The sequence below is a fragment of the Anser brachyrhynchus genome (assembly GCF_964034855.1).
Source record: "Anser brachyrhynchus genome assembly, chromosome: 1".
NCBI classification, from domain to species: domain Eukaryota; kingdom Metazoa; phylum Chordata; class Aves; order Anseriformes; family Anatidae; genus Anser; species Anser brachyrhynchus.
This window is the reverse complement of record NC_137694.1, coordinates 99,948,336-99,975,675: the sequence shown is the minus strand read 5'-3', so window position 1 is coordinate 99,975,675 and position 27,340 is coordinate 99,948,336. Positions and strand designations below refer to the sequence as shown.

General features: G+C 46.1%; 1 protein-coding gene across 2 annotated transcripts; it reads left to right on the top strand.

Annotated features, from left to right (window-relative positions):
- Positions 1-779: 779 nt before the first annotated feature.
- On the top strand, positions 780-11,357 carry NHLH2 (nescient helix-loop-helix 2). Of its 2 annotated transcripts, XM_080557853.1 has the most exons (3): positions 783-7,694; positions 7,885-7,962; positions 9,545-11,357. In XM_080557853.1, exon 3 carries the CDS (start codon positions 9,565-9,567, stop codon positions 9,985-9,987), a length of 423 nt encoding a protein of 140 aa, XP_080413979.1. In that variant the 5' UTR covers positions 783-7,694; positions 7,885-7,962; positions 9,545-9,564; the 3' UTR covers positions 9,988-11,357. The 2 variants fall into 2 exon arrangements, with proteins under 2 accessions (XP_080413978.1, XP_080413979.1); XM_080557852.1 differs by having other exon boundaries at positions 780-7,962; positions 8,105-11,357.
- Positions 11,358-27,340: the final 15,983 nt, after the last annotated feature.

Here is a 27,340-nt window from a genome sequence, read left to right as displayed (position 1 = left end):
TGGAGGAGAGGGCTGTGTCACATCAATGGAGGGAGAAATATCTGCTTATGGAATACAGGTGGCTTCAAAATCTCCTTCTTCATGTGTTTTTTTTTTCTTTCTTTTCTTTTTTTTTTTTTTCCACAAGAAAGAGCATTCCCCATGGCTACACACACAGACATCAGATTTAAAAATAACCAAGTTCCACCTCGACTGTGGGGGAGTGAAAGACAGAAGACAGATGCATTGGCTGCCAGCTAATCTTGACATCCACTTTTTCTTTCCTCACCCTGGCAGCCAGCAGTTGCAGACACATGTACAGGTAAGGTCCTCGGTAGCAAGGCACGCTGTGTCTGCCTTCCCCTCAATCACTAATTGTTCCACCCCAGCCATGTGTGCTTGGGATGCCCACAGACTACTTGGTACACCAGGCAGGTATGAAAAGCACCACAGTCCCCCTAATTATCCTACTTAATTCGCAGACTACTCACTGGTTGTTTGTGTGTGTGTTATTTTACTGTCTGCTCCGCATAGCTACTTCCTATGGCTCAAGGTGTACAACACACGAGTGTGCATGTGCAGGGCTGCTTGTATTTGCAGACCTTGGCCCAGGTCTGAGGTGATCAGCTGCTTTCAAGGAGCCAGGCCTTGCTCTTGCTGCCTTCTCCCTGCTCAGGCAGCAGGAGTTTCTTCCCTTTTTCCCTAACTGGCTATATTCCACTCATTATTTATGCTTTCAACCAAATGCATTCATTGAAAACATATGGCACTACTGCCCACGTACTCAACGCTACTCTTCATGCACTCACGAGCAGTAGAAGCTGCAGCAGTACAGCAAACTTGCTTAATTTATTTGCAAACATATTTACAAGCATCTCCTTATGTGTTTGCCTAAATTGAATGGCTCACAGAGAACTCCTTGCCACAGAAAATTATGGATGCTGAAAGTTCACATGAATTCAAAAAGCAACATGACAAATTCATAGAAGAAAAGATCATCCAGTGCATTAAAGTGCAATTAACCGGATGTCAGGAGAATATTCTGGGGAAATATCACTATAGGTTTGTGCTGTTCTCACAGGTTTCTCAGGCACTCTCTTTTGGTCACTGCTGAAAACAGGATATTTCTGGTCTAACCCACTGAGGCCATTGTTGGGTTTTTAAATGTGTTTTCTGTGATTTTTTTTGTGATACAATTTCTAATATTCCTGTCCCAGGAGAGTTTTGGCTGCATTAAGTTCTTATAGGCACACTGAAAATCATGATACATATTTCTTGTTCTATATTCAGAGCTTAGCATGCTAAGCATCTCATTACTGGTCTAGGATTATGAACAGGAAGAATAGGATATATCCTAGACCAGAAACACCTTAAGAGTAAAGCAGGTTTAACCTATTCTGCATGGTAATGAGACATTCAGACCTGTTCAGCTGAACAAAAAAGGAAGGCTACGGAACTGATATGGCCACTACTAATGAACAGTGACCTAGGAAGGACCAGCAGATGTTTGGTTTTATCCAGGCATGTCTTCTCTTTCTGCCAAAAATGCTTGTCCAGGTGGAATTTTCCCATGTGTCCAAAATTTCTGGATGTTTGACCACAGCAACAGCAGTAGCAGTAGCTAGGCTTTGGTTAACTGGAAAGTCCAAAATACCAACTGGAGCATACAGGCAAATCAGCTGCACAGCACACATGCATTCACCTGTTCACAAGGTCCCAACCTAAACTTGACCGTATGATAACAGACAACTCTGGATGCAAGATGTGAGAAAATCCCGTGGCTAGATGCTGAAGCGACACATGCTTATTTTCCATATTAGTGTTTTCAACAGTGGGAAGAAGAGCAGGTGGATGGAATAATTTAGCAAGGTTGATAGTGGATCCTTCACCACCACTAATGTTTAGACCAAGAGAGAACACTATTTCTGAAGGACACATGCTCATTTTTGCGGGAACCAACCAGGGAAGTCCTATGGCCTTTGACCTGGAGAGAAGTGCTCACAGTAATCCCTTCTGCCTTTAAAAAGTCCACACCACCCTCCATATCTTGAGACACCCTACCCTCAAGAGAGCTGTGAGTGTTTACTAACATTGCAAGGATGATCTTTGAAGTCAAAGCAATATGGCAGTGAACAGTCATAGAGAGCCTGCTGATGGCACCTGGTTATTTTCAGTAGCAGCTAGAGCTTGGTCTTAATGTTGCAGCTGGTCTAATACAACAGGCAAAGGGAAGGACTGGAGCCAACACAGAAAATAAGGATCATGAGCCAAAACCTGGAACTAGGTGAAAAGAACAAGGGTTTTGTCCAAAAACCCTGATTTCAGTCATTAGTTGGCATAGAGATTACAGGTTTAAACAGAGCAGCCGGTCCCAGGGACAGTCACCCTCACACTTGCAAGGGGCCAGCTGAGAGGACCTGCCTGTCCATCAGATGCTGGCAGATCACACCAGTGTTGCTTCACATCCAGACCCGGTAGCTCTGATACCTCTGCCTGTGGTCCAGAAGGGAAGCTCCTTTCGTTTTTCACATTCCCCATTTCCAGGTTGTTCCCGCCAGCATCCTCAAGGCTCGTGACCAGATATTAAAGCAGCTTCAATCCCACTGCCTAGATAAAGCAAACATGACTGGTGGAAAACAAAAAATATCACCCAAATGTCCAAGGGAACCACAAACAGAGCCGCTGATCTATACCCAGCACAGATTTTTCAAAAGGACACGGATTTTCATGGCTCAGCGTTCTAATTTGTTTGACCATTTATTTCCAAGGAGCACATCCAAGAGTGACAAGCTCCATTTATTTCAATGGGCAGCATATGCCAGCAACTTGAATGGCGTATGCTATAAAAGAGAATGGATGTTCTCACGCATTCTGGAAAGCTGTCCTTTAGACAGATAGAGGACGTGTCGGTAATGGAAGTATAGCTCTGCTCTGACAAGCAATGCCATAAAAGTGGCATTGTGGGTCCCTGTGTTTGATGTCTCCCCATGTAAGCCCTGTGAGATTTGCTCTGACTGCAAGTGAAAAATGATTGTCCAAATACCTGATCCAGCTCTGGAGGGCCCAGCTGGGTTCCTTCACTCTTGTGCTTTGCCAGGCCAGAATGACATTTCTGCAGGACAAATGTCGACTCTGGGCTATTAGTGCTGCACTCGTGTGAACTATTAGGGCCAATTCAAGCCTATTCTTGCAAATGACATTACCTTCAAATGATAGTGTGACATGAATCTGAGATGTTCATGCAAGCACATAGCCCCTTTCCAAAAAACACCACCACATGGCAGTGCTGTTTTCAGTCTCCCTCTTCTGACTCCACCCTGCAGATGCCCCTGTTGTGAATCTTGCCTTTCCAAAGTCTGGTCCCATGGGCACCCTGGAAAATCCTGCGTTATGAGTCTCTCGTGAAGATTGAACACCATCTATCAGTCAATATTGTTTGGTGACCTGTGATGCTTTACTGATGGGCTGTAAGTCTGACAGCAGTTGGTAGCTTGTATTCACTATCTTTAATTAATTAACTAAAATTAGTTCCATGTTAAGTCCCATCTAGTGAGCAATCTGGGTCACAAGGTTTTACTAGCTTGCCAGTGAGCCCTGGAAGTCAAAACAGAGCTTATTCTTGCTTTGCAGTGAGATTTGTAGGGACAAAGGTGGAATGTGTTTCTGTTCAGAGTGAGTCTTTCTCAGCCACATTTTATTGTCATTAAACTATGAGTTTGCTCCGAAGAAAATGTATGTTGTGTGAGCTGCAATTCCAACCACAATGGAATAGAAGGGCAATGGCTAAAGCCAGGTAAAGAAAAAGAGTTGCTGATGGCTCCCTCACAGCTCTCCAGCATGGCAAAATGTAACCCTGAGTTCTCCTCCAGGAGATGTCTGCCCACTTGAGCCTTGAGGTTCACTAGCATGGATTTGGCTTGCAGTATGGCCACAGCCATGCAATGCCCCTGGACATCCATGATACAAACTTGAGACCCCTGTTATGCCTTGTTTTTTTTTCCTATCCACTTTCTCTTCATCAGGTGCTGCTCAGAGGCTTTGGTTTTGCTTTTTATGGGGAAGCCAAACCAATGTTATTCATGCCATTGAGGTCATCTTTTACACCATTTGGGCATTTCAGTTAGTCTTAATGCCAGCGAGGTTCTTGCTTAGTGAGGAGAACCATAGCCTTGCGTGGGCCATGACTGTATTTGAGGATACAAGTCATCAGGTGGCCTATGCAGCCCCCTTTGGGACCATGCTGATTCCCATAGCACAGATGTTCACTTGCACAAGGCCATATTCTAATCAAGAAGATACAGTGAGCTAAACAAAGAGCTTTTGTTGTCCATCCTTTGACAAAATGGAATGGTTTTAGTTTCCATCAACTGCACTTTTGCCCCAGAATTTTGGGTCATTTCTGGTGACCTCCACATCCCAGTCAGTTGGCTCTGGGACTGTTGAGCTGTGACCAGACTCTTCCTCCACGTGTGAGCAGCGTGAGGGAGAGGAGATCTTCATAGGGAGAATTTGGCCCTGCTTCTGGGCTCCAAGTCTCTCTTCAGAGAAGAGTCAGGCTGTCAGCTCCAGAATCTCTGACTGGCTTCTTAGGGATACGGAAGCTACACCCTGGCTCTTGCAGTTGATGTGAGATTTGCGGTATCCCAGCAGGGCAGCTGGGGAGATGCCGTAGGCCTCACATGCCCAGGGCAGGGTGGAAACCTCTGGGTTTAACACGGCTGGGAGCAGAGCAGTGGGGTAATTGGATCACTGCAGTAGAAAACAGCGCTTTAAGAGGTGTCAGAAATGTCTGCTCATAACCAAAGGGCATTGAGAAACAACTGCTCGGTCTCTTCCTGGAAATTAAAAATAAAAAGCAAGCCATGTGATGACAGCATCTGCAGCAGGGAGCAGGGTGGCTTGCATGAATTAACAGCTTCCTGTCTGCTATCTATGGCAGCCTTAGCCAAACACTTGTCCCATCACCTGCAGCTCCCGTGGGCTGAGGCTTCAGACTTACACCTTGAGCAGTACCTCAAGGCAAAGAAGCGTGGGATGATGGCAATTCGGTGGAAAGCGACCTTGATTCTTGCAATGTGAGAGGACAGTGACCTTGAACTGTTCAGATCCAGGTCTCCAAAGAGCACCCATAACTTTTACCTGTGAGCTGATCTGAATAGGGATGTGCTACAGTCTCAGTGATTTGCATCTGAATCTTCCTGGCACACTAGCTGAGATTTTGGTTGTTTCTCTTCACAAGCAGCAAAGGAAATTACTGCATCCCTGTGCCTAGGAGCTCAAACACACTCCTGAGCACCAATGTTACCCCCTTTCCATGCAGACCTGCTACCTCACAGTAACATTTCTGTTCCCTTCAAACTCAGCAGGGGGATCTATGCAGATGTAGGAACTCCCTTGTCAGGACCGGCATAGAGGTGGGCTCAGGGCACACATGCTTCAGACCCTTCTAGCTGGAGGCTGCACTGTATTTCTACACTCTGATTTCTGCAGTGAGCCTTTGATATGTCCCATGGCAGCCAAGCTGCTCTAGGGCTAGGAACCATGTTGGATACCCATGAATCCAGTGGCAGTAGATGGATTCAGAACACCTGAAGAAGTGACTGTCCTGCTGCCTTGTGGACAGGTGAAAGAAGAGAAAATCCCAAGTTTCTGTAGAAAAAATGTTGATTAGGATTTTCTTGCAGATGTTACTTGTGCTAGTGGAATGGCCCTGGTCTAGGCGACATGCAGAGAGATTTTATTCTTTGCATGAATATCTATTACTTAAAAAAAAAAAAAAAGAAAATCAACAAAACCCAACATTACTCAGGAATTCTACTTATTTTCTTTGAAGTCCGGTGAACTGCAACAAGAGCAGAACCTCTCCCCTTTCAGAGATCTCTCAGCCTTTTGCATGTATTGCTGGACAAGCCACAGGGACCCCTGCAATTGTTCTCCTACCACCTCTCCCCCCCACACACACATCCTACTGATGGGACCCAGGGAGAGGACCAACTCTGGGGAGTCCAAGCTCCCAACAAGCTGCCGGAGACCACCACCATGCCCACCCTTCCCACTGCCCCTTTGTGAGGGATCGCATCAGCACAGGCTCCAGGAAATTCCCCAGGGAGGAAGGTGTACCAGCCCCCATTTAATGGTATCTGCTGAGAGGGAGATGGGGAAAAGGGGTGCAGAGCAGAGAAGGTGGTGTCAAGAAGTCACCTTGGTCACAGGCACCTCCTGGCTCCAGCAGGTAGATACCGGGCTCCATCCAGCCTCCTGTGAGCAGGAAAGCCACAGACCCATGGCTGGCTCCCTCACCTCATTGTCTGTGTGCTGGAGAGGAGGGGGGAGACAGACAGACAGACTGTCTGTCTGTGCTTGCCATGCACCATGGTTAGGGGGGAAGGGGAGCATGGACTGGACGTAGGGACAGCAAAAATAAATTCAGTAGAAAATCAGCCCGGCAATGCTCCACAGGCTCGGTGTCCATGATGCAAATTGATGCTTAAAGCTTATTTATTAGCTTGCATGAGAAATGCCAGCGGTGTTTTTCTAGATCAGTGGGTATCCGATATTCTGGGGCGGACGGGGAAGGTGGGAGCGAGCATGGCTAGAGACCGTATATCCAGAGGCTAGGGTTTATATCATGGGCTGCTCTCGACTGTTATAATTTGTGGCACAGATACAGCGAGAATCTGATCTGCTGAAAATATTTGGGCTGTGAAAACTCCCACACTGTGACAGATGTCAAGTCCAATTAAGCGACTCGTGTCCAGGTTTCTGTCCAATAGGATTTCCCATTAAATATCAATTTAAGAGGGAAAAAATGCCGTCCCCTTTTCTTTCAGCCTTTATCTCTCCCAGCCATCTCTAGGCTAAACCCTTCGGTACCAGGAGCGGATCCGCACGCATCTCCCGCTCTGTCTGGCTGCCCGTCTCACCCCTGCCACCCTCCGCACCCCTCCTCGGCTCCTTTGCCACTCCGGGAGGGGTGGGAGGAGGAACTGCACTTTCTTTTTGTGCGTGTGAGCGCACCTTTTTCCTCACCGACGTCCTCTCTCGCAGCCTTTTCCAACCCCGCGGCGAGATTTTTGTGCATTTGTTTTCTTTTCCACGCTCGCAGTTCTTTCTTTCTTCTCACCCGAGCGATGCAGGAGGAGTTGAGAAGCTCAGGGACGGATGGGGGGTTCGCTTATCCATTTTTCCCCCCTCGCCAGCTCTTGAAGGACCAGCAGAAAAACTAAACCAAACATTTATTTTCCGACCGGGTCTCCCCCTCCCGCCGCTCTCCGCCGGACCAGCGAATTAACAAAACCCCACGTTACACCAAAAAAAAAAAAAAAAGGAAAAAAAAAAAAACTAAAACCACCAAAACAAAAAGCAGAGGGGAGAAGAAGGAGGGTGCAAAGCATTTTCACCCCGACCCGCGGCGGGCACCGGGCCGGGCACCGGCGGAACAAAGCCGACACCGGGCTCCGGGAGGAGAGGACGGGGGGCGGGGGAGAGGGAGCAGCCCCGGCTGGTGCTATCTCCGCATCCCTTTTGTTATTGATCGCCAGGACGAAGAGCCGGGGAGACGGCACTTTCCAGCGCAATTTAATTTCATTTTTTAATTTTTTTTTCCCCCCTAAACGCGACTCGCAGCTTTTGTCGGCGTATCGTAGCCTGCTGCCCCGAATTAACGGGCGGAGGCGGACTTTGATGGGGAAACGCTTTTTCCTCCCCGATGCATCGTAAGTAACTTAAGTTGTTATTTATACTCCGCAAAACAAGCACGGCGATAACATCTCCCATCTCTGGAGCGCTGGAGGCCGCGGCGAGGGATGAGAGCTGCCCTTCCCCGTCCGAGCAGGACACTTTTCCGCTCGTAATTCATTTGATTTGATTTTGATTTTTTAATTTTTCCATGCTCCGCTCCTGGAGGGTCATTTGAACTGTAAAGGAATCGCCGAGGGGGCGAGGGGACCCGGAGACAGCGGCTGTGCAAACGACTCCACCGAGGTAAGCAGCCCTAACAATATATCCCTTTTCCAGGTAGCACACGCATGGCTTTATTAGGGGGGGATGAGGGGGAGAAAGGGAATAAAAATAAAGTCTCTTTCTGGTTCGGATCGCCAAAACGGAACGTCTGGATAAAACCAAGCAGGAAAATTCAACACACACCATGGAGAAACCTTTAAGCAACTTTCTCCTCGAACCACGTCTGTAATTGCCCGGTTTCCTAGAACCGCCCTGCAAATTCTCCCTCTGGTAGCGTGCTTTCTTGGATCCCAATTGAAAGGTGATTTTAATTTTTTATTTTTTTATCTTTTTTTCCCTCGGTGATAACGCTGATAGCTGACCTGCACTCTGCCCTCTTTATTTCCTACCCGTGCCTCGTGGGCCTGCTTAGTGCAAGGCTCCTTACCAAAACAGAGGGGAGGAAACCCTTCCGACGGCCCTGGCCAGCGGCGGCTCCTTTTGGGGCAGCTCCTCGTCCCCTCCGCCGCCCCGGGGCTTCCCCGGGGAGCGCTCTCCCTTGCCCGATCGGTGCCCCTCCATTATGCTCCTTATCATTTCTGCTTCTAACGTCTTCGATTTTTTTTTTTATTATTATTTTTATTCTTTTTCTCTGTGACCCGAGGGGGGGACTTTGCCTGGAAACTTTACGTGGAAACACTTGGCGATCTGAATTCTGGGGAGGTGCTGTGCCCTCCTCCCCACCTTGCCCGACACCCCAGCCCTGTACACACACGCACACGCACACACACATTTGTGTCCAAGGTTATTCACGAGGTGCCTGATGTATTGTTTTATTACATGCCGGCATGTCCACGTACGAGCTCGGATTTGTATTGCTGTCTACATGACAGATGGTGCTCTGTGAGGCCGCAAGAAGATACGATTCAATTTTCTTTTGAAAGGCACGTCCGCATTTATTTATTTATTTCCCCTTTCTTTCCCCCCACCCTTTTCGCGCAGGGAGGGGAGAGGAGGGAAAATTTAAAGGAATGGAAAAGTTCGGCCGTTGCTTTGGGTTTTTGGTTCTTTTTATTATTTTTTTTTATTTTATTTTGAATCTCACCCCTAAAAACAAATCCTGAGAGCCTCCAAACGTCCCCCTTTGGTCGCTGGCAAACCGCTATCTGAGCACAATTAGCAGCAGGAAAAATAATAATAATAGTGATAGTGATAAAAAGAAGAGCTCAGAGAAAAGAGCAGGAGGAGAGCCCAGCAGATACATCAGATCCCGTAGTTGTGACCGGGGAAAAAAATTTCCCCACTGGCCTTGCTATGCTCGGGGAGCCTTGAGCCATCTCCCCGTTTAAAAGCATCGTGCCTGCGGCCCGGATCCCGAAAGAGAAACGGTGAAGCGGAGCTTGGCGGGGGAGGACGTGCGATGGAGGAAAACAAACCGACCCGATGCTAAGCCGCTGGACGCCAGCTTGTTAGAAATAAATCCTCATCCTCTTTTATCGCTTCCCGGGCCTGTTTCTACACAGGGGCGAGCACGGGGAGTAGCGGGAGCACACGCGGGACACGGGGCGGTGCTGCGGGTCGGGGGCGCTGACCCCCCTTCTCTCTGCTTCTCTGTCCCGGGAAGGCTCCTCCGCCCCCTCCACGATGATGCTCAGCCCGGACCAAGCGGCCGACTCCGACCACCCCTCCTCGGCGCCCTCCGACCCCGAGTCCCTGGGGGGCGCGGACCCCCGGGCGCTGGGCTGCTGCGCCTCCGACCCGGAGCCGGCCGAGGGCGGCGGGGGCGGCGGCGGGGGCGGCGGGGAGGGTCGTGCCGGGGGCCGGCCGGGGCTGCACCCGCCGCCGCTCAGCCGGGAGGAGAAGCGCCGCCGTCGGCGGGCCACGGCCAAGTACCGCTCGGCCCACGCCACGCGGGAGAGGATCCGCGTGGAGGCCTTCAACCTGGCCTTCGCCGAGCTGCGCAAGCTGCTGCCCACGCTGCCCCCCGACAAGAAGCTCTCCAAGATCGAGATCCTGCGCCTGGCCATCTGCTACATCTCCTATCTCAACCACGTCCTGGACGTGTAGCCCCCGCCCGCCCGCCCCGACGGCCCCGCGGAGGCCGCATCGGGACGTGCCGCGCACCGGGAGCCCGGCCCCGAGCGGACCCGGCCGGCGGCGGGGCCGGGCGCAGCCGGTGCCGGGCGCGGGGACCTTTCCCCGCTCCTCTGCTCCAGAAGCTGAGCCACGGCGGCGCGGAACGCCCCCGTTTTTCGGCAGAGAGGTGTGAAACCAGATTGTCTCTTCAGGCTGTCAAGTGCCCCTTTATATATATCCAAAAACATCTACTTGTGACCTTAAACGTGTGACCCATGGGTGCAGTTAAAAATAACTATTTTTTATTTATGGTAGAAGGAGTCGACAGTTTATTTTTTTCAAGACGTATTTATTTTTCAGAGTGGTGGCAATTTTACTTTGGATACTTTGTGCCAATTGTTTTCTATAGTCGCGTGTTTACACTTTCTCCTGTGGAATATTATGTTTAACTTTATAAGTGTTTGTTGGGATCGATACAGTGTTCCTTTTTCTTTTCTTTTCCTCTTGTTTATTTTTTTTTCCGATTATATTGCACTTGTGTATGACAGACCTTCCCTTCCTCCCTGCTTATAAGTATATTTTACATATATCAAGACATTTGCTCTTGAACTCTTTTCTTTCTTTCTTTCCTTCCTTCCTCCCTTCTTTCTCTCTCTCTTCCTTTTCTTTCTTTCTTTCTTTCTTTCTTTCTTTCTTTCTTTCTTTCTTTCTTTCTTTCTTTCTTTCTTTCTTTCTTTCTTTCTTTCTTTCTTTCTTTCTTATTTTATTATTAATATTATTTTTTGTGCGTGTGTGTGGGATCGACAACCACTAGCACTTAACTAGAAGAGTTTTTTTTTTAAACTTGTTGTTATTCTGATCTATAGTTATGTCTGAAAAGTACTTTGCAAATCGTTTATAAGGGAAGTAGTTTTTTGTGGGTGTATATGTGCGTGTGTGTATACCTGTATGTGTGTGGGGGTGAGCGTGGGTGTGTATGTGTGTGGTATATTTTTAGGAAAGGACATTTTTCCTAAAAAAAAAAAAAAAGGAAGAAGAAGATGAAGAAGAAGTAAATCCAGGACTGCTTTCCTTTGTGACAACCAAAAAATTCTATAACCTGAAAATGTTTCATGTTCTTTGCTGTGAATCTCTTAAAACAAGAAGCGCATTTTAGGGACGAGAAAGAAAAAGAAAAAAAAAACACATCTGCTATCCAAAGATTTTAGTCTTTTTCAGGGTTTTTTTGTGTGTCTCTGTTGCTTTATATAATGCAATATTTTGTAGTGAAAATAGATAAATCTGGTTTCTATCTGATGCGTTTTTCATATCTCTCATGAATGGTGAGCTGTTTTGCATATAAATAAAAGTATCAAATAAAAGCTGTTTTTTCCTAATTATTTTTCCCTGCTGGTCTTTCTATAAGATGGAGATTTGACAGAGTGTATGGTCTGCCTTGTGAACAAGGATTTTACACCTGCTCCTGCTGTACGTAGAAAAGCTTCAACAGGTTACCTGCCTCTTGCTCGGGCATGGCTGCCATCCCTCAGCACAGCTCCCCTGCCCCAGCTGCTCTCAGCTGAGCTCTCTGCACAAATCCATGCGAGACATAGGACCCTTGCTTTCACTTTCTCCCCATGACAACTGGCATCTGTCCTCATGTTTCAAAGTTCAGGCTGTAAAATCAAACCCGGGTCTGGGAAGCGCCTGCTCTGCTGCATCACTCTGTGGTACGTATGACTTTGCAACCAAAATGTAAGTGTTGCATCCTGCCCATGTGCAGTGGATTTTCTTGCTCTTGTTTAAATTCAGTTTTGACCCCTCTCTGGTCAGGTACAATTCTACTGAAACCAAACAAAAATCTTGGGCCCTTTGCCCCGTTAGAAAAACCTCAGCCATTCTCCTTTATGTAAGGCTGCACTGCCAAAGCCTGTCATGAGAAAAATGGCACAGATACAGATTCAATAACAGAAAGGTTATCACCTGAGTAAAGCAAAAGCTCTGTGCCACCTCATTAAATCCTCTTCTTCTTTACCACAAGGGGTTAATTTTACCTATAATTTGAATATTGCCATTGACTTGGGCAGGAGGCATGCAGCAAAAAAAGCAGGTCCATTGTTACTTGCTTTAGAGATAAAGCCCTCCCTCCCCTCCCATTTTTATGGCTGACACTTTGCACAGTGGTTTAATTAAGTGTGGTCTTGCCCAGCTGAAAAGCTCCATGCAGAAAAGCTGTCAGAGATGCTGTTAATTCCACTTTCTACCAATGCACACTTCCCAAGTCCCAGGGGAGCGCACACAGACTTGGTAGTTCAATGCACAGTTATAAAATCCAGCAATTTTCAGTGCTGAAAAAACTCCACCAACTTTGGAGCTGGTTTACTTCAGGACAGGGTTGTTTATTAGGTTCTGCCAAAGTCTGGACACTGGGTCAAGTTCGATGATAACCGTCCAAGTGATATTATAAATCCTGCCATCCAGCAAGCCTTCTGGCTACCAAAATTCAGGAAGACTTAGTAAATAAAAAGATTAGCATGTTTTTCCTTCTCAAGTGTGCAAATGCGTGATTTAGGGGAGAGTACGGTGACTGCAGCCACCAGTGGTTTATTCAGACAGATGTGCTGCTGGATAAGGAGATGTGAAACCAGTGTCCCCTGCCCCCTTGGCCTCACTCCCTCTTCTGGGGTTTGCAAACACATCACCTCACAGGCTGAGGGATGCTCAAACTCAGACTGTACAGTGACATTTGTTGCAGACCCATCAGTGGTTATCAGCCCAGATGTGTCCTGGGTCTCAAGGCCATGTGCATGGACTCCTTGTCCAAGTGATGAGGCCCTCCTACATCAGAGCTGATTCTCCACCAATTCACATGCCCAGAAACATCCCCACCATGCTGCCTGTGGCCTTTGTACAGTGCAGGCTGCAGGGATAGGCTCCAGCAATCCTCCTGCCCTGCAAGCACAGGAGAGTGTAGCACAAAGAAGTCTGGGGACTGCTCAGTTTTGGAAACAAGGATCTTCTCCGGGCCGTGCCGTTCCTACCTTCCCCTGGAACAATGGAGAGCATGCTTGCACTCAGAGGGAGGGCAGGAAGGGCTTTGGTTTTGGTGGTAGCAGCAGGATTGAGCATCAAGTTTAACCTGCAGGAGAATCAGGGGTGTTTGACCTGAAGATGTTTCCCTTTCTTCTGAACGCAACCATTTATCTGATGGACAAAATTGCTTCTCCCTGCAAATCCAATCTTACTTCCATCCACTCACCACCTTGCTTATGTCCTCTCACCACCATGACATCAGCTCAACCACTTTTGTTTTTTCCTGCTGGCATCAAGGAAACTCATTGTCATCTAGTATCTGACGACTGCTGATAACAAAATGTAGGTTTTGCTCCCCCATCCCAGTGTTATTTTTTTCCCTTAATTCTTGAGAAAGAGATGAGTCGTATGGACAAGCTACAAGGCTAACACAATAAAAAGGCTGCATGACTAAGTGCTCAAAATTCTGGATTTATGGAGAAGGAGTAAACAACTTTAACTCCATCTCATTGCGAGTCTGCATTAGATAGTGATAAAGTCTAATTATATAATCAAAGTTACTTTGCCTACGTCTATGTTCCCTCAGCAATATAGAAATAAGTGATCTTGCACAATATTACAGGAGGAACAGGGTGGAACTGCTCAAGGAAAGGTTATATCATGTTCAGCCAGTCCAGCTGGCAGGGAAGAAATATGAAGTTAATATTTTCGGGGTTTGTAGTGAGTAAAGCTAACGTTAAAGCTAACATTCAGATACCATTATTTCACATTTAAAAAGGAGCTCATCCTGTAAATCATGAAAGAGAACATATACAAAGACAAAGAAGGCACAGCGATACCCCTGGACCTTCATCTGGGGCTAAAAGTGGTGATTTAAGCTTGATTCAACATGATAAATAAAACATGGATTGGAAGCCTCCAGCACTCACAAGCAGGAAGTGCTTCCAATGTATAGATCTATAATATCGCAGTACCATGGACATCCAGCATACCCTTAACATAAAGTGATACAATGTTTTAAGACATTTGTAGACTTATATGGACATACATAGACATGAGGCATAGTATGCATTTTTGTTGGTATGATTAGGAAACAGAGCATCTAATGCATTCAGCTGAACCTTAGAAACAGATCCAGACCCTGCTACAGCAACTGCAGACAAGCTGCAAGCCAAAAGTAACTTCTATAAATAAATGTACTAATTTCCATGGGACTATGAGTAGTGCCTTATTCCTCAAGACAAAAGGTGGGTGAAACAGGTAGAATATTACCACTGGTATTTACAGCAGAGAAATTATGAGCATCTTGGGTGTGATTTGATATCTTTGCTGTATTTCTAGAAAAAAAAAAGAAAAAAAAAAGAGTGTACATGTGAGTGGGAGAGGGAGAGAGATGGGGAGGGTGAGCTGAAGAGGAGAGGATGTTGTATATGAAATTCAACAAAGAAATGGATCTCTTCCATTATATAGCCATGAAGAAATACCAGAGACATTCTATCTATCTATTCATGTATCTAGCCATCCTGTAACCCAATTAACCCAGTCCTTTTAGGGCGAATAAATATGTTCTAATATCAGCCATTATTTTTCAGTACTCTCGGTTTATTCTCCAGGGTGGGACAGATCAATAACCACAATAGCAGCCGACCCAAAAGGAAAAGACAATCTCCTGGCACTTCTTATTTATTTCTTCAGCGGCGATTCTGTTTTTCCTGCCTCTTCCCGTGGTGACGGATTTTGCCTTTCCTGCCTTTCCTGCCCAGAACGGCCGTGTTGTTTTATCCTGGGCTCTATTTGCATGTGGGCTTCAGATTTGTCTTTGGCTCCTTGCACGGTTTGGGATGAGACCCTCCCGTCCCCAGAGAGGGGGGCAGGTGTTGCTCCAGTCGAGCGAATGGAACCAAATTACAGGACCGTCTGTCGCCTCCTCTGGGAGACGTCGGAGGGAGGGGAGGGAGAGGAGGGGAGCGGGATGCCATATGACAGAAAAGAAAAGCAGAACATCATACTGATGCCGATAAGAGCTTGGAAACATGAGTCACCCCAGCCCACGGCCCCACCCAAAACCAGGCGGCAGCCACCTGAAAGAGAAATGTCAGGAGCCGAGACAGAAATAAATTGAGTCACTGGGCTGGAATAACTCAGGCTCAGAATGTAACAGAGCTCAGACCCAGTCCACTTGCAGGCGCACGAGTGCAGGCACAAAGTTGGGCTGCCTAACGCAGATTTTTGTCAGCTCACTGCAATGTGCTTTGATCCCTCTCTTCCCCCAGAGCAGGCTCCTCTGCCTGCCACTGCTCTCCATCAGCTTGGAAGCAGCTCCGTTCTTCTCTTCCTTCCCATGCTGTGCTGTGTGGTGCACAAGTTTTGCTGCTGCAGGGATGTTCTGCTCCTCCACTGCCGTCAGCCCGTGCCTGCTGCTGCAGCCGTCCCCACTCCTGTTGCTCGGTGCTGCAGCTCAGGGGCAGGGTGACTGCGCTGGTCTCGCCTCCACTCTAGCCTGTGGAGGCTTCCACCCAATCAGCCTGAGGAAGCAGGCGATGCTACAGAAGTTACACTCTTCTCACACCCACCCTGCTGCTTTAGGCAGTTTTAACAAATTATAAAAATAAAAAATAAAAAAATCCTGAACACATATGCATGCATCTGGTTTCGGAGCTTTTTTTTTTCCCAAGCTGTCTTACAGACATGCACACTTGTGTGTGCAGTAATAGCTCTCAGTGTGGCAGGACACAGAGTCACTCAGAAAGCAAGAGGAGACAGTTGTTCTGGAGTTCCTGACTGAGAAATAGAAGCAGAGAAAGCTGCTTTGGGCACAACTCTTTCCTAAAGGAAGGGATGAAAGTAGGTGAAAATACAAGTGCTTAAATCAAAGCAAAAGCAGTGCAGGATGAAATAAAAGCAGAAGAAGCCAGGTTACCTAGATGGAGGAGCTGCATCAATCAGAAACTGGGCATAAGGCAAGGGATTTTGCATGAGAGTGGTGGAGTGTACAAATGAGGAGGGCTGTGTGAACTTGAGGCATATGCAGGTGGAGCAGTGAGGAAGGGGAAGGATGTGAGCAGCTGGGTAGAGCTGCTAGCATGGAAGAAGAGAAGATCCTGCTCCAGCAAGCCTGAGACAGCAGCTTGCTCAGGGGCTAGAAGCACGTTCAATCCAGGAAAAGACAGACACCAGGCAAGGAGAGAATCGTAAGGAGTCATTGAATAGACAGTCAAGATTACAAAGAAGAGATCTCCACAACTTTAATCATGGTTAGAGGGATAGACTGGCACAGAAACATTTTTGCAAGGGCCAAAAAACAAGAGGTTTGTCATACAACATCTATCCTTTGGAGAAGCCTTCTGCCTTTCTCCTTCCTCAAAACTGTTCTGTGTGTGGAAGTGGCAGAAAGATTTGCAAACCCCAGGGCTAGAGCCCAGAATGAGCTCACAGACAAGATAAACACAAAGAAAGAAAGAAAAGGAAAAGCAGAGCAGAAAAGAGAATCTGCTTGTGTGCAGATACAACATACAATTTCTGTGTGCAGATACATTTCCCACATCTCAGGCTTTCAGACTCAATATTCACCATACCAAGGTTTTTCTTCCCATTCAAGCAATTCCAGGATTTAAGACAGGCTTCAAGACTTTTCCAGAAGTGTTCTCTATAGGTAGAGCTCTATCACCCTATGATATAGCCACATGCAATTCCAATTGGAATTTTGTTATTCCAGATAATAAAGGCAAGGACTTGACATGAAAAATTACAGAAGGACTGTGCAAGACTGATAAAATAGCACAAGAAATGCAATCTAAATGAAGCGATAAAGTGGTGCATGCAGGGAAGAACATTTCTGACTCCATATGCAGCTGATAGGTCCTGAGCCAACCACAGAAAGAAGATCTTGTAGTTATGATATATTGTTCCATGATAACATCAGCTTGGTTCTTGGTGGCAAGGAAAAGGAAAATCATATGTTAGATATTATTATCATTGTAGAGAGAACAGAGCTAGTAGAGAACAAGACACAGCATCATTATGTCGTAGTGTAAAATTATAGTAAATCCATATCTTGAATACTGTCTGTAGCTCTGGTCCCCCACCCTTTCAGTAAGAATACAGAAAAACTACAAAAGCATCTGAGAAAGGCAGTATGGATAAGCCAGTGTACAGAGGAGCTTTTGTACAAGAAATGGCTGAGTGAAAAGGACTGAGTCAGCAGTGACAGTACAGGAAGTCATGGTATCCCATTTAACAAGAGAATGGTGGAAAGGGATTTTTTTTTATTTTTATTTTTTTTCCAGTCCTTACTTGGACAGGATTACCTTCTGAACAGGTAGGTCCTATGAATTGGGTCATGATTTTCACCTTGACTGAATTGCCCCAAGCAAACATTAGCTCAAGAGATCTTAAACAAAATGAATCTATCGATAAGCTGTAGATGACAACTGCAAGTGTCTAAAGGAAGGAAGAACTGAGGTCAGACTTGACAATTTAGATTCAGACATACTGGTCATCAAAACACAGCAAAATTTGACATACTGAAGATTCAAGCTGCAGAAAGGAGAAAAAAATGAGAATGGGGAGGTTAAAATGGTGACTGAAGGAGGAGGAATGAGAACAAGAGAATATAAGAACTATTAGTATCCTGTGAAGGGTACAGTAAGTTGTCTTCTAAGCCCATCCCATTCAGGCTTCTTAGGTATTCTAAGGTATCTCAGAGACAAGCACTTGTGTGGTGACACCATATGTAGTTATTGAAGTAATCCTAGCATAAATACACCGGCCTAAATTTTGTGACCAGAGGCCATCTTCAATATGAGCCAGGTCTGCCTACTCAGCTAGGAGTGGTGTTTCCAAAAGTGTTTTACGGACACTCGTTCATCCCTGGTTTCTCAGCGGAGGTAACAGAACATAAAGACCCAGAGGTTCAGAAATGTTCTTTAAAATCACTTTCCTTTACTTACTCATATGACTATCTCAAAGTCTACACTATACCATTTAGCCTTATAGCAGAGCAAGCATGGATTTCAAAGAAAAGATCTTAAAAGAACTGTAAAGAACCACACACATACCCCTTCTTTCTCCCAGCCCAGGGCTCCTACACAAAACCCATCAATACCAAAACATTTCTTCAGAAGGAACCACCAGGTTTCTTGACCCATGAAGAAGCTTCAGACAATGTACAAGATAAATCAATGCAAGACTTCCTTACTCCATTCACCTGGAAATAGTATCCAAGATTTGAACCTTACTCTGTAGAGGTGAATTTACCTCACTTGACCTTTTCTTGAATCAGTGTTAAAGTAGCTCTCAATGGTGGGTTTACAGTGGATGCTTGACCTGCAGACAATCATAAAACCTCCTCTGTATCTTTAAGACATCCAGGATTTTTGCTACCAAACAACTTCCTTCTCAGTAGCATCCAAAAGGTGAAAGTACTACACGAAATAGGATTTGGAGTATAAATTTACAAGCTCCCAGAGTGCACAATATTATGAGAGGCCAAGGCCAGGGTCAAATCCCATCAGCCACAGAGGGATTCTAGCACCAGACTGCATCTTAGCCAAAGGGTAAAAACAATAACTAAAACAAACAAACAACAACAAAAAACACCTTGTAGCCTTGTTAACCATGAAGACGGAGTTAGCAGTCTTAAATATTTCTGTCAGAAACAGAAGTTCAGGTGAGAGTCAGCACGGTATGAGCTATTGAGGCAGATCCTAGTAGGATAGGTATTTTTAAGTCCACAGACCTAAAAAAACAAGTTGTATTAATCAGGAATCTCAGAAGACAGCCCAAGGACAAAATGCACAGAGAAGCTTGCATTGGCCTAAGACACAGTCTTTCTATGGTAGGGTTAAGACACTGGCGGGATGGCACAGAGAAACCTGCATTACTTGGTAGCATAAACAAGCTGTAATAGGATTCATTGCCTTTCTACTCAGACAAACCACATTTAATTACCTTGCATCCAAGTTGCAGTAATCTAGATGCAGATAGATCTGAAGTAAATTGAAAGGAAATGGATTTTACGTGACAATGTAGGAAGGAAAAGCACATTAAGATAAGGATGATTAGGTGGATTGGATGAACCTTGTAAAAGATAATTGCATTCAAAACAATAGCATCTTCAGCAGGGGAATTTCTGTCAAGTGAAAGTTATACCACCATCACACTCAGAGAAGTGTCTATACCAGATAGGCTCCTTCTTTCTGTGCATGGTGGCTCCTTGAGTTTCTCCAAGAGTGGCAGTTATATCTGAAACAGAGATAGGGAACTAAGCAGGACAGTGTTTGCCCATCTGTAGTCAGTCAACTTGTTGAAACATTATTAGACCCATCCACCTAATTAGGAGCCAGCTTTCAAGCAGTTTAGCATCCTAGGCTGTTCTGATCCAGAGCTGTGTGTTAGCCCTGCTTTATTACTGGACATTGTGTTACAAGAGCAGAAATTCTCACTAATTATTGAGTGATAGTTAAAGGTTGGACCCTTCATCAAGTACTCAGAAGTGGGGATCCTGATGGAGGTCACCAACATCCACTCCTGGACTGGGTGGTACAGTATGATGTGAGTATATTATGTGAGTATACAGCATATGTGCTGCACCACTGCTCTTCTTGCCTGCTTGTCACAAAAGCCAGTTACAGATATGGTTCACCATATAACAGGAGAAGAGATATTGACGTCCTTGTGGCATGGAATAAATATCCACAGAATAGTAGAAATATCTGATCAGTCTCTGGATTAGCTGGTCCAACAACACCTAGTCTATTGTGTCTTAAGGTCACTTATGAGAGAGCATAAAAGCGTGGCTGGTAAGCAGAGCAACTGACATCATCTACCCAGACCTGTGCAAAGTATTTGACACTGTCCCACACAGTACCCTTGTCTCTAATTGGAAAGACATAGATTTGATGAATGGACCCCTCAGTGGGTAAGGAATTGGCTGGATGGTTGCACTCAAAGAGTTGTGGTCAATGGCTCAGGGTCCAAGCAGAGATCTGTAATGAGTGGTGTTCCTCAGGAGTCAGTACTGGGACCAGCGCTGTTTAACATTCTTGTTGGTGACATGGACAGGGGGACTGAGTGCACTCTCAGCAAGTTTGCTGATGACACCAAGCTGTGTGGTGCAATCAACACACTAGAGGGAAGGGATGGCATCCAGAGGGACCTGGACAGGCTTGAGAGGTGGGCCTGTGTGAACAGAATCACAGAATCACAGAATCACAGAATTGAAGGGGTTGGAAGGAACCTCAACAGATCATTGGGTCCAACCCCCCTGCCAAAGCAGGTTCCTTAGAGCAGGCTGCCCAGGTAGGCATCCAGACAGGCCTTGAATATCTCCAGAGAAGGAGACTCCACAACCTCCCTGGGCAGCCTGTTCCAGTGCTCCGTCACCCTCACTGTGAAGAAGTTCTTTCGCATGTTGGTGCGGAACTTCCTGTGCTCTATCTTGTGGCCATTACCCCTTGTCCTATCCCCACAAACCACTGAAAAGAGGTTGGCAAAAACCCTCTGTCTCCCACACCTCAGGTATTTATACACATTGATGAGATCCCCTCTCAGTCTTCTTTTCTCCAGGCTGAACAGACCCAGGTCTCTCAGCCTTTCTTCATAGGGAAGATGCTCCAGGCCCCGTATCATCTTTGTGGCCCTCCGCTGGACTCTTTCCAGGAGAAAACCTCATCAAGTTCAACAAGGCCAAGTGCAAGGTCCTGCATCTGGGGCGGGGCAATCCCAAGCACAAATACAGGCTGGATGATGAGTGGGTTGAGAGTAGCCCTGAGGAGAAGGACTTCAGGGTGTTGGTTGGTGAGAAGCTAAACATGAGCCAGCTATGTGCACGTGCAGCCCAGAAAGCCAACAGTGTCCCTGGCTGCATCAAAAGCAGCATGGCCAGCAAGACGAGGGAGGTGATTTCCCCCTCTGCTCTGCTCTTGTAAGACCCCACCTGGAGCACTGCAATCAGCTCTGGGTCCCCAGCACAAGAAGGACATGGAGCTGTTGGAGCAAGTCCAGAGGAGGGCCATGAGGATGATCAGAGGGTTGGAGCACCTCTCCTATGAAGACAAGCTGAGGAAGTTGGGGTTGTTCAGCCTGGAGAAGAGAAGGCTCTGGGGAGACCTTACAGCAGCCTTCCAGTGCCTAAAGGGGGCCTACAGAAAAGCTGGGGAGGGACTTTTTGTCAGAGTACTGAGTGTTGGGGCCCTGTTGAAGTCCAGACCTGATGTAAACAGCTTTTTCCTCAGTGTTTACCAGTTTGACTGCTGTCAGTCATATCCTTGCTGCTCAGCCCAGGACAGCCTTTCAAAACTTACTCTGTTTTTGCTCTTTGGGCTTTCACAGAAACCTGCATTTCTGTTCATATTTCACTCACAGTAATCTTACTATTTCTTTCCTGGCAATACTACTATTTCTGTTACTTATCTCTAGATATTAGAAAAGCTTCATCAGCTTCATTGAAAGCAGCGGTCTTCTGATGCCAGCATGCAACACCTTTAGCTCTTCTCTTTGATTTTTCCAGTTCCTGCATATCTTTGATGTATCCCTTTGAACATGTTTTTTCTTGTCTACCTGGCTATGTTAAATTCTCTTTCAGGCATTTCATTTCTGTCATAAGAAATATACAGTTTTCTTGTTCAGCCTTCAGCTAGAAACTCCAGTTTATTCCAAAGTTACTCCAAGTCACCTGCCATAGTGCTCACCTGTTCTTCCCCATATCAAAATGTTACCTCTGCAGACCTAGGTATCCTTATACCACCAGACTCGCTACTATTTTCCTGGAAAGTGGGTAAGATGCAAAACACTGTTTGAGTGACAGCCAAAGGAAGAGATGTTTCCCAGAAAGGGTATTGAACACATGCCAATGTATGTTCTGCTTTCCTAAAGCCTTGTGCTGGAAGCCTGCTGATATATCAGGTTCAAGTAATATATTTGAGGATCACATAACAATCCCTCAAAAATAATAAATAAATAAATAAAGAATCTAATGGTCTTCAGTGAGAAATATTCGCTTTATTTTATTTATTTTTCAGCTCAGGAGCTAAACAAAGAGTTTGATTTATTTCATCTGTGATAACAAATATCTCTACTTCACTGACTTCTCATTGCTCAGCAAGGAAAGCTCTAAGCCTGAAGTTCTAAGTCCATCTAAATGCTTTTGGCCATTAGTGAAATGCAAAAGAAACTTGCCTGTGTGCCTCTCAGATGTATTCACATGATCCTTGTTCTATGGTTTCTCTCGTGGTGCTAACACCACATGTAGCCCTACACCACTAAGCAAATTGCAAGGAAAACGAAGCTCAGGACTGCACACTTCTTTGCTCAGTTGTGATGGGTCATACACAGTGGTCATGCATGCCAAGGATAGGCAGACAATTTGGCTGTTAAACTCTGAGAAAATGCTGTTGGGTGTGTGCAAATGAGATTTACTCTGGTTTTCTTTGGGGGCTTACAGTCTGGCCAAATTGGGGCAGTGTTTCAGGAGACAACAGAAATATCCCCTGCAGTAGGGGCCCTTTCCAGGCAAATTTCTAGTCACTGCTCCAAAGAAGTTTTAGATCATCTCAAAGAAAAGCACTGCAAGTCAATTTTAAACCACAGATACATCTGTTTCCTTTTCTCTAGCCTCGTTCTGAGAAACTCTTTCTGAGCTGCTTCAGATTAAATTCAGCTCACCCAGTCCAAACCACCGGAGACATCCACCACAGCGAGTCTCAGCCTCAAGGGTTACATTTGGCTTGGTTGTAAGGGACTGAGAACAGATCCTTATAACGCAACCGGCCTTGTCAGGGCCTTGTCAAAAACTGTGTTTTCTTGTTTTCTACAGATAGGTGTTGCAGAAAGCAATCAGAGGCGCTGAAAGCAACCCACCCATTGATCTATAGCTATCTGCATTGCTAAGGGCCCTATTTCTGTCACATTCATTTTTCTGTCTTTTCAGTAAACCAGCTACTGCCACGATTCCTTCTCCTTGCAACCTCTGCACACACCCGCCAGAACATTAATCCCTAGAAATCACCTCTTGTGGTTGCTTGATGGATGAATCCAGCAGAGGCACATCCTGCTCATATATCAATAGTGCGGGGTTAGGCCAGGCTCAAGGGGTCTGCTTTGGAGTGAGTGACAAGAGATCAGCCAAAGTGTTCCCTCTATGTATTAGATGGATTCCGTGTGAGAAGAAGAGATGTGTTGATCATGGAAATTTTCTACATCAGGTTAGCCCCCAGCATTGATGAACAGGACCAGGTTGCTCCCAGTTGTTAGGATTCAAGAAAGAAGGGACACAAAGGATCAGTGCTGTACAGTGTTATGATCCCCACACCTTCTTAAATCCCACTCCGGAGAAGAATAAATGATGACTGCTGGAAGGAAGCAACTCCTGTTTGTCTGGAGCATGTACCTGCTTAGCTTGGAGTGCAAGTTGCCAGCCACAGAAGAATTTTATCCAGAAGGAAACAGCTCCACCTGTGTGATTGAAATGAGATGTGAAATGCTTAGAAAGATTTCCAAAGCTTGCATAACTACTGCTTATACTTATCGCTTTATAAATGTATTTATTTGCATTTCAATTGGCACGAGCAGGTCGGATTCAGCTTGTTTGCTGTTTTTGACCACTTATTTTCATTGCCTTATGAATGTATTTATTTGCATTTTTATTGGCATGAGCAGGTCAGATTCAGCTTGTTTGCTGTTTTTGACCCTCTTTATTGTTTCTGTCTCCCTCCATTTGAGATGGTGAGAGTTAGGCACCCCTGAGTTAGGCAACCACATACAGGTCAATAAACCCCCTGACTGCTAGGGATTGACAGACACATTTTGTGGGATCAACTGTGCATCACTTCTGAAAATGGTGCAGGGCTGCTAGCAGAGCATTAGAAAACTAGCTTGAAATTACTGGCCAGGACCAGGCCCCATGTTTTGCAAATTCCTCTCTCACCTCCTCCCCAAGACTGATTCTGTGACTTTGCTGTGTTTATTGCAACCAGAGTGCAATCAGTGCCTGTGGTGAATACTGTCCAACAATGGCTACTCGTGTGCTCCCTGATCAATGGGAAAGAATTGGTGAATCTCATTTCTTTTCTCTCCAAAGATTCCCCTGCCTCCTTTTCCGTCATTACATTTCTGCAAGCTCTTCTCCTCCTTTTTATTTCAGTCCTGGGTGTCCCCTGAGCTCTGTGATTGCATTTAAAACAGACACAACGACATTATGAAGCATTAAACTAATGGCATTCGAGACCATTTTTCTCCCGTAAACCATTACGACGTCCCTGGAACGGCTGGCAGAGGGCTGAGCACCAGCGCTGCCATCGAGGGCTGCATCCCCCTCTGACGCTTGGTGCCCACTGTGGGACTCGAGGTGCCATCTCTCGTGCTGCTCCCGCTGTAACAGTCCCCAAGAAAGCTATTTTGATCTTCAGATGAGTTGTTTGGCATGCCCATAATGACAAATACGTGGATGGGGGGTTAACCATGAATTGCAAAGTACCCATCGATTCCCCAGGGTGGAGAGGAATATATCCTCCTTCACACCCTTTTGATGTATAGTTAATTACACGAATCTGGAACTGTTACCATGTGCAAACACAGTGAAAATTGACTTTCTAAGCCATCCCTGGCCCCTCTGCATATGTCTCTTGCTCTAGCCCAATACTGTGCTCTGTCTGTATGCACACAAATATAATCAGCACTGGTTTAGACTCTGTTTTGATAATCCAGCTTTATAAAATGATAGAGGAATAGAATGGAATGTAGCATCCTTCAGGCCTGATATAGCTTTTTCTTTTTTTTAGAAAAAAAAAAAAAAAAGAAAAGAAAAGAAGAAACTTATTTTATATTGGTTGTTCTTTCTCTTGCCTGAATAAAAGCTTTAGCACAGCTTGAAAGGGTTGCATGTGCTGAAATGTAGCCCAAGGATATGTGTTATTATCCATCCCCTCTTGACCAGCAGGGTCTCGGCTCTCTCTCCCTTTCAGCCTTTTGTTTGAACAGATGGGATTGGGGAACCAAGGGAAAGAAAGGCAGTCTGTTCTCATTAACTCTCCCAGTACACAAACACAAACCTGAGCACAGGGGACCTACGGAACAGGACTGCTTCCACTCCATGCACATCCACCGAGACCATATGTACCCGCACACAAAGGCAGGCAGAAGACCCACATTGAGCCAGCTACAAGGCACTTACCAAGGATGACTCCTCACCAACTAATTAAAAAATAATAATTTTCAAAAGCCCTCACAGGTCATTTCCTTTTCATTCAGCTGCACAATTTAAAAAATAACCTTCAACTGATGCGGTGTTGAGGCTGTTTTAAAAGAGAGTCTGTCATCAAATTAGACTAAAACCTGAGCTGGGAGTCTTTGCTGTGGCCTTGTCTAACGTGAGATCTGTGAAGAAGTTTCAGTCTGAAACTGCTAGATCAGGGACGAGGTTCCTCTAGCCCAGCCTCCCGGCAAGGGCCAAGGCAGCTTCTTCTGGAAAAGATGCTCAGAAACCTGTGGTTGGCCTCAATGGACTAACCTATTCTTTGAGAATGTCTCCTCGAATAATCTGCGGCCAGGTAAGGCTGTAACCCTCGAGGGCAGATTACTTCTGTTTCCATCATGGCCCTTGCATTTTACTCCATATTTACTTAGACAGAGTTTTTGGAGTGCCATTTGAACAATACCTGACTCTTATGAATTGCGCATGGTTTTAGGCCTTGGGGATCTCATGGGCAGCTCCGGTCTGTGCACGGGTAAAAATCTCCTTTCTAGCAAGGCTCAACTCCTCACTTTGGAGAAGACTGTGCAGCTCCAAAGTGAACGTGACCATGCACCAACCCCATGACAATCCTAAAGCCACTTGCTTTGGCCTGGCCTACAAAGATGGAGAGGCGAGGTGGGTTCTCCAGCACCTAATCACACATCATACAACCATCACGAGTCCAGGGCACACACAGATGGCTACCACTGGCACATGGCAACTCATCCAGCTGCCATCCTACAGAAACAGGTTGGGCTCAGACATTGCTCAGTCACCACAGCTCAGGTCCCCACCTGAGCACATGAGGCTCTTCCAGGTACAGAGCTCTTCCTGCTTTGCTTTCCAGGTGGCAACCCTCATCACAGTGTGGAAAGGGTTTTTGGATACCTCCAAGTCGCATCTCGCCACCTCCTTCTTCCTCTCCAGGTCAGCTCCTGGTTCTCTTTGTGCTCTCCTGCCCTTCCCAGTGCTAACGGGGTCAGGCCTGAAGGGAAAACGTGCCAGGCCTCTGCAGCTGCCTCACAATGAGTCCCCAGATCAGAAGCACGACAGGCACCTGGCTGCTCTGAAACGGCACCGGCTGAAACGAGGAGCCTCAGAAGCCAATTTCCCAAATAGGCTCCTCAGTTACAGTTCCCATCTGATCTTTGTGTTTGATCATATTTCCCTAGGAGCCTTACCATACCCTAACGAACATCATGTCTTTATTTAGCTGTCAGGCAGAAAGGAGGGTGAAGCTGGAGGGTGGCTCTCCTCCAGACACTGCTGCGAGCTGGAGACATCACAGGCTCTTCCCTCAAGTCCACAGGGAAACACTTGTGTGTTATGTTCAGTACCAGGGGGCTGCACACGGAGCTAACAAGCCTTGCAGCAACCCGAGCGTGGTGCAGAAGCCCAAGGGAGGGCTGCCAGAGGCAGGTCCACCTGGCTAGCCAAGGGTTGAGCTGGCTGAGCCCCGAGCTTTGCCCGTCAGCATGGCACCAGGAAGAGAGAATAGACCTTGCTCTTAAAAAACCTGGTTGGCCAACCAACAAACACAGGCCTCCAGGCTTTCCAAAGCAAAACACTTGGAGTTTGGGCTAGGTAAAAATGATACGGCTCATCAGCTTTTGCTTGTTCCAGCAAGGAACAGCAATATTTTCAGCCAGACCTTTGGAACCAGTTTGCAAGGGAAAGAAATTTACAAACCCTAGCAGTCCATAAAATCAAAACTTAACAGGCAGAAGGTGACTAAGGGTTAGCCGAAGTCCAGGAGTATCGAGCTTCCTTAGCTTGTCTCTGTATTTTTGGCAGAGACTATTCTACCTTTCCCTTCTCTCCAAAGCAGCCTGGAATTTGAATTTTCACATATAATGAAAACACTTTGCAAAAGAAATTGAGTTTCAGCTCAATTAAAATGTTTTGTTTCACCTTAAAAACAAAAGCCTAAGCTGCTTGACAATGAAGTATTGAAATGGAGCATTTCAATAACTTGGAGATGTTCCTGTTTTAAATTACCTGTGTGTGGGGATATGCGGGCGTACAGTCAAAAGCAGCTCACATGCAGCTGCAAGGACAGCGAACAGCATGGCCTGTGAGCCATCCTGCTTTGGGTATGCTGTG

Bases quoted from the DNA above. Each gene is read 5' to 3' on its own strand.
- NHLH2 (XM_080557852.1), top strand. From the start codon at position 9,565: ATGATGCTCAGCCCGGACCAAGCGGCCGACTCCGACCACCCCTCCTCG.